At 41.2% G+C, this 14,233-nt stretch overlaps 1 protein-coding gene across 1 annotated transcript in view; it reads right to left on the bottom strand.

The window, feature by feature from the left end:
* The window catches only part of BICD1 (BICD cargo adaptor 1), a 147,540-nt gene that overhangs the window by 25,467 nt on the left and 107,840 nt on the right, over positions 1-14,233 (bottom strand). Inside the window, exons 6-7 of the mRNA XM_018570381.1 lie at positions 7,169-7,320; positions 2,735-2,942 (exon numbers count right to left, since the gene is read on the bottom strand). Coding sequence (XP_018425883.1) covers positions 2,735-2,942; positions 7,169-7,320 — 360 coding nt within the window. The remainder of the gene's footprint in view (positions 1-2,734; positions 2,943-7,168; positions 7,321-14,233) is intronic.

Raw genomic sequence — 14,233 nt, 5'->3', positions numbered from 1 at the left:
CCCCTGTGCTTTTCCTACCGAAAGTGCCCGTGTTGTGGGGGGGGGGGGGGGGGGGTGCTCGCAGTGACCGCAGATGGTGCCGAAAGCAACAGCAGAATTGTAGAAACGTCACCAGCACACCAGTCCTTTTAGGATAGCAAAAGCTTAATGTATTGAAGTTCTTTGTCATCTGCAATTCCCTTTTTTAAGGGGCACCTAGAAGCCCCCCCTTGTGAATGAGCGGAGCGAGTTGTAGTGTCATGACTCGCTCCACCCATTTGTTTACATTCGGCCCAGACTTGACAATTTGCGACGGGAGTTTGGTGGTAGTGGAGGGGTCGGCAGGTGGCTGGGCTTTTTTGATTTTGGCAAGTCGGTGGGCGTCATTCAGCGTGATTAACAAAGATCTACATTGCTGAATGATGTGATTGACTTCTAGATTGGATCATTGGAGCTTTTTTTCTTTATTTTAAATAAAGGACTTGCCAAAAAATGACTTTTGTTTTTCGTTCAATTAAAGGAATTTTCAAGGTGTTGTGTTTTTATTACTTTTTTTGTGGACGTTTTGGTGAATGAGTTGGGGTACCAATTCCCCTTACTCATTCACAATGGGGGGGCAGCATCTGGGTCCCCCTTTGTGAAAGGGGGGACCCAGATGCAGATGAGTCCCCCTGCCTGCAGACCCCCACAACCACCGGGCCAGGGTTGTGGGGAAGAAGCCCTTGTCCTCATCGGCATGGGGACAAGGTGCTTTTCCAGGGGGTCCGCCCCCTGGAAAACACCCTCCCAATGTTGAGAGCATGTGGCCTAGTATGGTGCATGGAGGGGGGCGCTCGCTTGTCCCCCCCTTTCCTGCCCTGCCAGGCCACTGCTCGGATCAAGGGTGTGGTATGGGATTTTAGGGGGGACCCCATGCTTTTTTTTCGATTTTTTTCTGATCCAGATATTGCATCAGCTGAGGCGAACAGGTTCTTCTCTTCGGTACAGCCGAAAGTACTGAAGCTGTTCGGCCGAACCGAAGGTAGGTGAATAGGGCCAAATGCAGCCAATTTGCCGCTAAAAATATCCATACACAGCTGCAGTGAATAGCAGAAGAGGCTTCGGCTCCCTTCACTTCGGTTCGGCTATTCATTAGGTTGCCTTTGGCAGCCTGGTGAATAACCCCTTAGTCTGCGCTATACATACACTTTAAACATGCATAACCTAATTTCAACCTAAACAGCTACACAAATGGATATTTTAAACACATTAATATATACCTGGCATATAAGTAATTGGAAGAAAAACCTAGCATTAAAATAGATTCTTACTTCAAACCATAAATCTTCTAAGTTTACAGGATGAAAGCGACACATAATAAACTCTAAGTATTATAAAATATACTTTGGGTACATGCATCACTCCAGCTGTCCAATCAGAAGTGTCATATAAACGTGTACATATTACAAAATGAATCTAATATAATAATTAAATACAGTGATAAGTGATATTGTGCTCACACCCTTTCCCAGATGCATTAAAAATATAACCATATAAAATAAACATTATACAAACAAAAATATAGACTGAAGTTATAGTAATTGAGTGTGTACCTACAGCATAGGTATGCATACTATAGGTATGGAAACAGAATCTGAAGGTGTCTTCTTATGTTATAAACATGTTAAAAATACCTTTCACTAGCAGTTTTATTAGCTCCTAAACATCCTTATAACCTATAGAACCGAGTGCTACATTTTAATTGTGACCCGCAATGGTCTAGTGGTTAGCCCTGATCCTTACGTCAGTGGATTCTCGGTGCAGATAAGTATGAGGTATAAGTGCTACTTCCTGTGCTTTTATAGGATCTCTCTGAAAGCTCCAATGATCTAATGAGACTATAAGCTTCAAAATAGCAGCTGACTGATTTAAATGTGCCCTGTAAATTAGTGGTGATTAAAACTGAACTCCGGGCTAAACACATATTATCTAAGTACAAGAGTCTTGTGTATTCTTACTTCTTGGTGCACTTTTGTGTATTGCTTCCAGATCTGTACAGTAATCCAGCATTAAACACCTCCTGAGCCTTGTCTCTGTCTCGGTTATTGCTGCTCTCTCTCCTTGTTTAGAGTGGCTGGTCTTGTATCCGCCCCTCCTTTATTTTTCTGCAGGAAGCCTGTGGAGGTGGACCTGTTGGGTCCCACCCACAGTTCCGCTGTCTGCACAGGCTATGTGCAGAACAGAAATGAGGCCAACACTACTTCTATAAGGTTTTGTATGGGTTTGCAAAAGCATTTGGTGCACACAAAATGTAGCTATATTCAATGTGGCTATTGAGGATTGAGAATTTTCTGACCTGGAGTTGAGCTTCATCAATTATTTCCTATATATGGATTTCTGACTACTGATAGATGTTGAATTCTTTAACATTTAAATGACCTCTACTCCAATTTTAAGGTCATTTTTATTTATTTTTTTTCCTCATAGATAACAAACAGCACATGTGTTACAGAAACAGACAAAAGCTTGGATGACCATGCACGACAAGTGAACCTTGTTGTAAAGACAAAGCGTGAGACAATCACAGAAGTGTGAGGTAAAGGTAAAAGTTTCTTCAGTTTGGCATACAGCCATCTCATGCGAGGTCAGTATGTTGGAATGACTCATACCTCTTCCTGTCCCTGCCAATTGCACCCAGTCTGTTTGACTGCGGGTTAAAGTACCTATACGCCAAGGTGTATTGAAGTGTTGAGCTGGTAAATGGCTCTGCACTTACTTTGGGACTGCCAATCTTGCTTTTTCCTGCCTTGCCTTTGGAACGCCAGGCATCCTCGTGGTCAAATTCCAGGTCTTCCAGCCTCTGCGTAAGGGCCAGCTTTTGCTGGATTGCCATCCGTAACAGAGAGTTTAGGGTCTTCTTCTCATCCTCAGCGGCCGCTAGCTGCCTCTGCATCTCGTCCAGTTGTGTCACATACTCGTCACACCTTGTCAAGCAAGAGAAGTGAAAAAATTGTTAATGTTTTCCTTGCACAATCCTAATGGAAATCGACTAATCGTATTGTAAATGTTAGACAAATAAGTAGGCTGCAAAGTCTGCCTAACGGTAGTGTGGTGGCACGTTGTGTGCTATGGTGCCTCCTGCTGGTTCCTACATTCTGTAAAGACATAGGAGCCATTGAGCGGAACCCCAGTGCTCAAGCAGGGAGCAGGTATTCAACACACCTGGAAGTGCCTGATACCTGGAAATCGTCAAAGTGGTGGAGTTTTATGACACAGGAAAGGTAAGTGTTTACCATCTATGTTGGATGGGCTAAGTATAATTTTTTCAACTGGCAGGGTCACATTAAAGAGTATGTTCAGAATTTATTTATTTTTAGCTTTGGACAAAGAGGGGAAGAATTAGAACCTGTGCCAGATTTTTAGTGACCTCCAACAGTCTGTAACATTATCCCTCATTTTCTGTACTTGTGACAAGGTTTCATCAGACAAACAAACTAAAGTGGACTTTTTAGTTACCACGATAAAACATCATAATTTATATATAATTTATACATATATAAAAAAATCTTTGTTTTATTTATATTCATACTAAAACCAATTATCTATTACAATTAGCCTCAAATTATATCAGCAACATCCAATCCCTATCTATCATCTTATTCTATCTCATATATTGATCCATGTAAGTTCAAATCCATTATCATCACATGATCAAATTTTTTTTTTGTAACAATACGTCTTTATTAAGGTTTTTTTGCATATGATAAGACAGGATTGCATATAAATAATACGGTTTACAGGTCACATAGTGCCAATGGCGCAAGTATACAAAGCAATCGGTAGTATTACAAACGGTGTAGTATAGTGGTATGTATGTAGAACTACACATTGCATACATTTGATAACAACAGTAAATGGCCTATGTTTAGTGATAGTGCTACTCAGCGCAGAACCAGGAGATGGTGTCGTTAAACCTTCTTTGTCAAAAAGTAGGTTTGCATCTTAATGGAATGATAGGAAAGGAGGTATGGATGGGGAATGACATACGAACATGTGGGATGAATGGGGAAAGGAGAGGAGACCTAAAACAGGTTTGGATGCATTGAGATGGGATAAGGTATGTTGTAGGTGTATCGTTCATCGTCTAATATGAGCCACTCTAGTTCAGGTATATGCTACAGATTTATGTGTGGGGTTCCAATCCAAAAGTGCCAATATAGGATTAGGATAGGACATAGTATTGACCATTAGTTAGGCTGTTTGGGGACAGTTAATATTTTAGGAGCAGTTGTGTAGTACATCGGTTGTCATTCATCCAGCAATCTCATTCCCTTAGGAATTTATGATCTTTTCGATGTGCTCTAGCAAAAAGATATTCATCACAAGATCACATTGTTACTACATAGGCGACAGGATGGAGTTCTCTGTGTGTTTTTCAGATGACAGGAGTAGAAATGAGGCATATTTTGACATATACAGTGCAAAAACAGAAACTGCTAGAACGTGACATTTATCATTTCCCCTGTGTGACTGCAAGGACATAGAAAAAAAGGGGACAAACACCATGGATCTGAGCATTTCTTATATGGACTGCCAATGGGACCACTAATTCCCTAAAATAGATGAGTGCTATACTTGTTATATTTTCTTATTTGTAGTCAGAACCCCACCAGGCTGCATGGGGAGACCCCGGCATTCTCCACCCCCGTAAACTAGCTATATCAGGCAATATTGGCACCCATTGGGGATTTGTGCTTGCTCATATGACCTCTTCTGTGGTTCTCATCAAAGGCTGATGTATATGTGATGTGAGTGTTTCCATTGTTGGGTTTTTAGCTGCGTTGGACCATAATTCCCTCCCTCCTCCTGAAGAAACTGTCTATGCGAAACGCATTGAGGACTGTTGCCATTACAGCACTGACAAGCTATGGATTATCTGTATTACATTTAAGTCTGAGGTTTGGATGTAAAGTTATGTGCATTTGTTGATGTATTTGTACAATGCATATGGTACATGTGGGAGGTTCTAGCCACTTCTACAAATAGGTGTTTTTTATGTGGTATTAATGAAGATAAATAAGCTACGTTTTTATGGTATAATGATATTGGCTCTTGGTGGTAACACTAAAACCCCTATGAATTAACTTGTTTTATTAGCTTATAGTCAGTTAATTCATCCATCCTCCTCCTCCCTTGGCCTTACTTGGACCCTGGACTGCATTTGGCACACTTTCCTTCCCCAATCAAGCACCCGTTAAGATTTTACACATAACAGAACTGTTCAACAGGTTCACTGCTGCTGGGGTGGCAGGTTATGTGGGATTCAGCAAGAGGAACCAGTGAGATCTGCGGAGGACCCAGGAGATGGAGGTGAAATAAAGTTTTAAAGAGGTAGTTTTTAAATTAATCTCCATTGAAAATGTAATTTCGCTATAGGTGAACCTGTTGCATTGGCAAAGCACATGTTCACTCTAAGAATTTAATATGTTTCTTCCTTTTTGGTTGGGTGTCAGGATAACCCCAATCAAAGCTGCATACTCTGGGTTTGGGGCAAAGTGAAAGTGCTTTGGATAGAATCGTGAAAGGATTAGAACCGCTCTCCAGAGAGAATTTCCCTCTTTGTCCTGCTGATAATGTTTCACCACACTGAAAAAATCTGCAGCAGGGACACACGTCTGGTAAAAAAACTTTGACTGAACCTGAGTCTTTAGAAAGCAGAAGTTTTACTTTAATGCTCAGTTTCTGTGCTCCTGTAATCTCTTTAGAGCTAATGAAGTGATCAGATTTATAGCTCTAATTTGCCTTAATATGTATAGTACCTTATTATTTGCTTGTCAAACTTCTATAATTTAAAAGCAGATAGTTTTTCAATGACATTATACTATTTTAGACAAAGTGTTCAATTCTGATCTTACAAGAATTACTATAAACCTGACTATCAACCTTCTGAAAATGCCAGTTACCTGGCTGTCAAGCTGGCCCTATTCAGAACAAATCTGAAGAACCAGCTTTGCTCTGAGTTTCATTTGCTGCATGCTTATTGTGGCTCAGTGACTCTTGATTAGCATTGTAGCCAGACAAGCAGCATCCCCAGAAGGAGAGAAGCTGCGGCAGCCCCCATACTTCTCTATTAACAGTATAAGACACACACTGGTTCAGCTGTGCAGCCATACTTCTAGATGTTTGCACAGCAGCACAGAGTTGGTTGGACCATTAATTTGACTGAGATGAAGTGATCTAATTTAAATGCATTGATTTTTGGCCAAGAAGTATTTGGCTGGCACAGGCTGCAGGAGAAAACAGGAAAATCTACAGACAGCAGAGAGCTGAATCCGATAAACTGCATTGAAGGAGTTATTAGATCTAAGAAGAGTCAATTACAGGTAGAGGACAGAGACCAAATTACAGCAGAACTTAAAGTGCCACTAAACTCAAGAATTAAATCTTACAAAATTCATTCAAGTACCTTAACTATTAACAAACATGTATCTTATTTGTGTATCACTCAGCTGTAGATCCTCAAATCATCTCTGAATTGGTGCTGACACTGTCCTTCCTTCTGGAGGGGGGATACTTTTGTTCTCCATGGTCCCTGTGTGTGTTGTAGAGTAGTCACCGCTCCAAGCTCACTTCCCTGATGGACTACAATCTCAATACAAATTAGTAAACTGATCATGAGATTGTAGTCCATTACGAAAGCAAGCTTGGAGCGGTAGCTACTTTAGAACACACACAGGGAATTTTGAACAGATTGGAGAGTCGGATAGCACCTCTGTTCAGTTTTAATCTGCAGTGTATGTCTCCATTGGGGAGGTTTTACTTTCACTTCCTGTTCAACCGGGACACAGATATTAACACAAAATTTGTAGTAAATTGGGGAAAGGTTAAACCTTTGTCAAGTTAATAAAACTGTCTGTTTTTCGATCCCGGTGATACGCACTGTCCTCATTTCTTGTCTTGCCTTCACAGTAACAGGAAGTGAGGTGACTCCTCCCTAACAGGGTCATAGGTAATGGTCAGCAATTAAAACCTGACAAATGCATTTACTCTTCTCAGTTCTATCCAAAACAAAAAAAGGTTTTGATTCTGGATTTTAAATCACATGGCCCTTTTACTGGGAGCAGTTTGGTCAAAGCACAATAAGGCTGATTGCTCTACCTGTGGTTTCCAGGTACCCTTTTCATTAGGTGCTCTGTCAGCACTCTCTCACCTGGTGGCAAACATGGCTCTGAGCGAAGAGAAGGTGGCTGCATCTTCTTTCAGGGCCTTCAGCTCATTCCTCAGCTTTGTCATTGTTTCCGTCACCCTGGACTTTTCATTTTCATACTTATTTTTCAAGTTTGCAAGAGCAACTTCTGCAGTCTGAAAGGAAGCACAGAACATCACCCGTCATTATTTCAGAGCTATGACATGTCCGTCCTTAAAGAGCAATTATGAGGAACAAGTAAGATCAGTGAGTTGCAAATGTTATCCAGAAAACAGGGCAACTGGCTCAAAGTCACTTTGTCTGGAGCTTTGCAACTAAATAGGACAACTTGCTCAATGAACTCCTGTGTGGGACTGCTGCCTCTGGTTATATGACTATACTATACTATTACAGGACCTTACCTGTTAGGACTACAATCAATTATCAGTTTGAAAAATTATTAGCCTGAGAATTTTCAGAGAGAAATACCCAAGCAGTCCTCTGCTCTATCAGACAAGAGAAGAAATGTGGAAAAAAAAAAACTCTAATCAGCAAACGGACCCCTAGAATATGGACAGTAATAGAATTTCGGTTATCAAGCAATATCAAGCAAACTGGAGTGTCCTAAAAAGGGAGTTTAGAGACCTAGGTGCTAGGATTTAATGGCTCCCCTTCTCTCAAATGGGGTGGGAGGGACTGTCAGATGCAAGCAACGCTAATTTTCATAGGTATGATCAACCTTAGCAGAAAGCTTTAAAGAAGAACTCCTAGCATATTAAACATTAACCCTTGAAGTGGGGCTACCCCTGCATTGCAAGGGTTAACTACGTTTTGGTCTAAAACACAACATTTTACTCACCAGATCCTCAGTCCCGCCTGGCTGCTAGAAATTCGCAGCCTCTTCTCCCTCAGGCTCTGGTGGTCTAAGGACGTGTGACATCATTACGTGCCTTCACTTGCATTGGACATGAGGATACCAAGGAACATTCCATAGCCGGAGTGGAGGGGAAGAGAGGTAAGTGTTCACTGCCGAGGCCGAGGATTGGGTGGGTATATATTTTTTTATGTTAGACTAAAATGAGCACTTAACCCTTGACCCCTGACTGGAAAAGACATCTTCAAAATGTCATGGATTTCCCTTGTGAAATATCTAGTGGTTTGTAATAATGGAAAATTCTTTACAGTACCTAAAGTTAGGGAAAGGGTTCAAATCACAGAATTAAAGGTTGAAATAGGTATGTAAATTCAAACAAAAATTCAAACCGCTTGCCTGTAGACTAAATAGAGATAGGAAAGTTTTTTTGCTATTATCTAAAAGGATCAAATAATCAACTTTCTGGACCTCTGGAAGTGAAGCCTGTTTTCCTTCAAGTCTTTGATCAAAGGTATATGAACATTTTAAAAGGACTCTCATTTTTAAGAAGTCACTCAAGATTCAGAAGTGTTCCTGGAATTATCTCTAAGTTAATTATAATAATAATACTGCTAAGCACTAATCTTGTGCATATGTTTATAGCGTCGCCCTTTAAAGTGGATATAAAAATAAAAAAACAAAAATTGCTGGGGGGTCAGGATTTTAGTTAGAAGACAAATGCAAAGTCTTGTCTGCCAAAAAACGCCTTTCTCTTTCCCCTGGCAATTTTTTATCTTCTTTGTACATTGTATGTGCCATGTATTGTACACACTCAGACCATTCACAGTACTTCAAGTTGCTGTGAATGGGCCAGGTGCCGGGGAGGATGTATATCCTGTTCACATGTGCAGGAGTTGCATAATCAGGGGCCACCCAATGAATGAACAGGATGACTGGGAACCCAGAGGTAGCAAATGTGGAGATGGCGGCAGCAGAGGACATAGAATGCATTGCACTACGTTGGAGAAGGGCACACTTGTAAGGTAAGTGTTCTATAAGGGTTTGCACATTATGACAAAAACCCACTCAGTATTTAGCAGTTTACTCTATACTACTCAAATGTGTCAAGAAAAAATAGTTGTATTTTATTAATGGTTGTATTCAAAGTAGAATTAAACTCTCTGTTTTTGCGTATATCTACTGCTAGCAAGCAGTAGACATATGCAAACAGATTTAAAAAAATAAAAAAGTTACCAAAAAGGTAAAAACTTACCTGTGTCTCCACCGCTCACTCCCATCTGAAGATCTGAAGCTTCTCGAGCAGCCGTGCAGGATGACGGGGCGGGCGCATGCGCAGTACAGATCTTCGGTGGGGAGAAGAGAAGAGACACAGAGGAGGTGATTGCACGCACCCGGGAGCGTGCACATCGGATAGACACCGCGGGACCCAAGAAGTCTGCGCTGGATCAGGGACCAGCATCAGCGCTGGAGGGACTGCTGAATACAAGAGGAAGGCAGAAGTTGATCGGATCAAGAGACATCATTTAAGGTAAGTTCTTAAAGCAGCATGAAGAGGAGGAAACAATTTGTGACTTTAATGTCACTTTAATTGCTCTTCTTTGTAACTATGTGTATGTGAGATTCCAGAATTTATAATTGTAAAAAAGTTTAAAAAGATACTTAAGAGCAAACTCCAAACTTTGTAGATCCAAACTGAACTACAATTAAAAAAAAGTTCAAATTCTACCCCAAATTCATTAAAATTCGCACCACCTCTTCAGCAACAAATGAAATCTTCAGTGTGACTGCCACCACCACCATCTCTCAGATGGAAAACCCACCAAAAATTGTTGGCCCTATATCCATAGAAAGGTCAAACATGCATGTGTTGCCCATCCAGGAATGGGCTGGCTTCAAGCTCCAAACCACTTCTGTGAATCTTGGCTGCCACTGCAATTGCGGTCACACATTACCTTACAGTAAGCAAACAAAAGGCTCCTCATAGCATAATAAGCTCAAGTTTATTAAAACCTAGTTTTTAATAAATTGAGCTTATTAATCTATATGAGGCCTTTTGCCTGTTTAGTCCGTTCCTGAACTTGTAATATTACATGTGAATTTGACCTTCTATGCCATAGGGGTCAACTGTTTTTGGTGATTAGGAAAATAAGGGAAATAAGGGAAGCACAGATTTGTTTAAATTGTTGTTGTGACGGTAATGAGGTTGTAGCACCTGGATATTATTTTGAACACTCCATTTTCACCATATTTTGCTGAAACTCTTAGTTCAAATTCGTAGGCTGCCCTGACACTGATGGATTAAATTTTGTTAAGCCTGTTAAGCCATCTCAACATCCAAAGTAAGCAGATATCTGCTAATCTGGGCCTGTGATATTCATACTCCTTAGCCCTAATTATTTAAGTGATGTACCAGGCATACCCTCATAACCTTTTTATGGCACCCTTAATGAAAAGTCAACAGCCAGCAATTGACAACCTCAGCTAGAGATTGCCTGGTTTGATAACGAACTAACTGACCTTTAGTTCAACTTCGGTCATGAAATGTGAGTCCCAACACCACCTAATTTCCATAACTCAGAACCGGAGAATGATAGTGTAAATTGAATTGCATAAATAGCTAGGGCTGCAACTAACGAATATTTTCATAATCGATTAGTTGGTCAATTATGTTTTCGATTAATTGATTAATCGGATAAAAAAATGCCATCTTTTATTTAAAATAAAATACACGAATGCAGTGTTCCAAACATAAGGTTTACTTCAGAATAAAACTGCAAGCACAATTTTTGCAATCGCACAGCAATGGAATGCACAGCATTGTGGAACCGCGTGTTCCAGTGCGGGTGATTGCACTGCAGGTAGGAGGCGTGTTTGGGGTGCCATTGAAATTAATGTTACCACAGTGCACATCCCGCAGCAGAATTTATCAGGCCGCAACCAAAAATTACTTTTTTCCCACCTTTTCAAAAAAAATGTAAATAATTTTTTGTATTATACTTGATATCAGTCTTATATATTTAAAATAATCTGCATTGAAAAACTCCAAACCAATATAATAAAATAACCAAACTTTTAATAAAAATATAAAAGCTGGGTCATTAGTTTAGAGTTAGCCATGAATATTGGTCTGATAAAAAAAACTTCAATAGATTACCTGAGGAATGTAAATACAGCATGCAGTGGCTGGGAGCAATATTCAGCCTGCTATTGGTTATTTTAAATCGCAGCCAATAACAAGCTGTGTATTGCACCCCCCCACACTGCCTGTTGTCAATCAACAGAGAAGGGACCTGAAAGGGAAAATTCTCCAACAGGTCTTCCTCTGCTGATTGACAGGAGGCAGTGGGCAGGTGCAATAGCCAGCCTGCTATTGGTTATTTTAAATCGCAGGAGCCAAAAGCAGGCTGAGTAGTGTACCCCCACCCCCACTGCCTGCTGTCAATCAGCATAGAAGGGACCTGAAAGGGAAAGTTCTCTATCAGGTCCTCCACTGCTGATTGACAGAAGGCAGTGGGCGGGTGCAATAGCCAGCCTGCTATTGCAATTTTAAAATAGCTAATAGCAGCATGCTATTGTTTTCAGCCGCTGAATGGGAGGCTTGTTGCCAGCTTTCTACCGCCGGCTACAAGTCTTCTATCTGGTGGGGGCACGGGGGCAGAGAGGGACACAGCGGTGGAGGAGTAGGAGCATGGTGGCTAACGGGACGGGTGGCACGGAGGAGCATGGTGGCTAACAGGACGGGTGGCACGGAGGAGCATGGCGGCTGACAGCATTGACACAGGGCAGAATGGGGGCTAACGGCAGTGACGCGGTATCTCCTCCCCACCGGGCACCGACTGCAGCAGTCTGTGTCCCACATGCAGCGGCTCGCTGTGAGGAGAACGGAGAGCAGAGCAGCGGCAGGGGAGAGGGTTGAGGCTGGAGGGAGATCAGGTTATGGAGCTCTCCTAACCACTGGGCACTGGCTGCAGAGGTCTTTTTTTCCCTCTCATCCCTGCTGGGAGCAGCACCGATCAGAAGGGACACAAAGCCCATGAAACAACCAGTCCTGCAATCAACTAATCGATAATGAGAATCGTTGACAACAGTCTCATTATCGAAAATTATCAATTTAATCGATTAGTTGTTGCAGCCCTATAAATAGCTAGTACATCTCGTCAAGAGAAATCCACACATATCAATCATGTGGTTACTATACTCCTCCTAGGCCAGTCATAATTCACACCCATGTCAAACTTGGGGTTGATCTGAAGCTAATTTCACGAGGCACAATACTTTAGGGGTTATCAGACAGTAATAAGTAAGAATATTAAATTATGTTGATAGTTATGAAATGGACAGTTTTGGAGGAGCAGAGAAGAACATTGTAAGGCTTTGCCCTCCTGCTCACCCTCCCCAGTCCTGCCTTATGGGCCGGTTCTGTGGCACCCCTACAGGACTGACAAAAAAGTGACTGTGCATGGCAGTCAGGAAGCTCTCGTTTTGTCAAGAAGGAGGCTCTCACAACAAGAATAAGCTCGTAACACCAAAGCTTATGTAACATTCAAGAACAGTTCTCCTTTAACATCAAGAAAGAATCTTTGCAAGCCTTACTTGGAGAAGATCCATTCAGATCTATCTGCTGTTGCATTGAATTGGACTCTGTCAGAACTTACAAACCTTAGACTGTTAAGTACCCTATTTGTAATCCTTTTTGTTTTCCTCTTGTTATCTCTGTCTTTCTTTTTTAACATCTTTTTCTGTATATTTTTTCTGTACCATTTCTTTTATTAAAGGACAATCTTAAAAATCGTTAAGCTTATCTCTACGCTCTAAATAAGAATTTAAAGTATCCTTGTCTCTGTGAAGAGTGCTACTGTATAGTGAAACCTGTCATATTCCAGTCTGAAAGGACAGCAGTATCATAGGCTTTGTTTAAGTTTTTGAATTTTCACAGCATTTGCTGAGAATGGTGCGTGTTTCCATTAAAATACATGTTGGCAGCTACTGTTCTGTGTGTAAAGGGTTAACTGCAAAGTTAACCAACCCTAGTGATGATCGCTCTCGGTCTGCTGGTCTGGGATTGTGGTCCCACGAGCTGGCAAATTTCTGTGCAGGGTGAGGCTGGGAGTGGCATTGCCACATCCTTGTGACGGCTTGGTTCAGTTGGGAACTGCGTATAGTCACATGTTAGTGACATACAGCGGGTACAGACTGGCGCCTCCATCACAATTGTTACTTTTCTAAGTTAGCCAATGATGTATAGAATATGTCACAGCAATCAGAATAGCATTGGCAGATGCCATACTTCCCAAGTATCGCTTTTAAAAGTAAAGCTGCCAAATCTGTTTTAGAAATAGCCTAATGTGAACCTGTGTCCAGACTATGCAGAAAAAATATTTACATACTCTTAACAAGTAAAAGTAAAATCACTTAAAAAGCCCTCGTTCACCTATGTAGCTATAAGAATTACAGAAAAATGAATCCTTAAAATTCACAACAGAGGTACAGCTCTTTTTTTAAAAACTTTCTATGAAAGCAGAATCCTGACAGTCCTCTAATGTAAACACACAGACGGCACATACAAAAACATTAATCCTATTGCTGAACATGCGTTAGGATTTGATGCCAGTATTTGAAAGAATAAAGCATATACCTTAAATTAATCGAAGAAATACACCTCCCATGATGCACTGCACCAATGGTTTAAACGCTCTGCTTTAGAAACTATGATGCTAGGGGAGCTAGGAACACAGGGTAGTGATAGTGAACTTGAACATGTCCTGGTGACCTAAAAACCAAGGCTATTTTTTGAAAATTTTGCAGATTTCTTTCCAGCAACATGACAGCTGAAAGTATGATAGCAATCAGCAGCCGCAGTGGCTTTCCACTCCGTTTCCATAGCAGCTGGGGAAAAGCGATGTCAATCAAAGGTAATGAGCAGGTACTATGAGGATGCACATTGATCCTTGAAACGCTCTTGCATGGTGATAGCATGGGTGTTCCGTGTAGTTCAGACATAGGGAGATATAGGAAACAATCCTTAGATCAGTGTGGGGCCCCTGGTAGTAGGGAGGTCAGAGATACTGACATGACTGATCCGCAGACTGTTATGATGACACTCCACTCACTCCACTAATATCCTCACTACCACTTCCTGTCTGTGTACTATTCTCTGTGTCCAGAGTTTAGCTTTAAAGTGTCAGTCCACCCAATACTGATATTTCAGTTCTTGG

Source organism: Nanorana parkeri, unplaced genomic scaffold (assembly GCF_000935625.1).
Source record: "Nanorana parkeri isolate BGI_ZX_2015 unplaced genomic scaffold, ASM93562v1 scaffold38, whole genome shotgun sequence".
Classification (NCBI taxonomy): domain Eukaryota; kingdom Metazoa; phylum Chordata; class Amphibia; order Anura; family Dicroglossidae; genus Nanorana; species Nanorana parkeri.
Note: the sequence above shows the minus strand (reverse complement) of the source record. Positions and strands in the feature narration are given on the sequence as shown.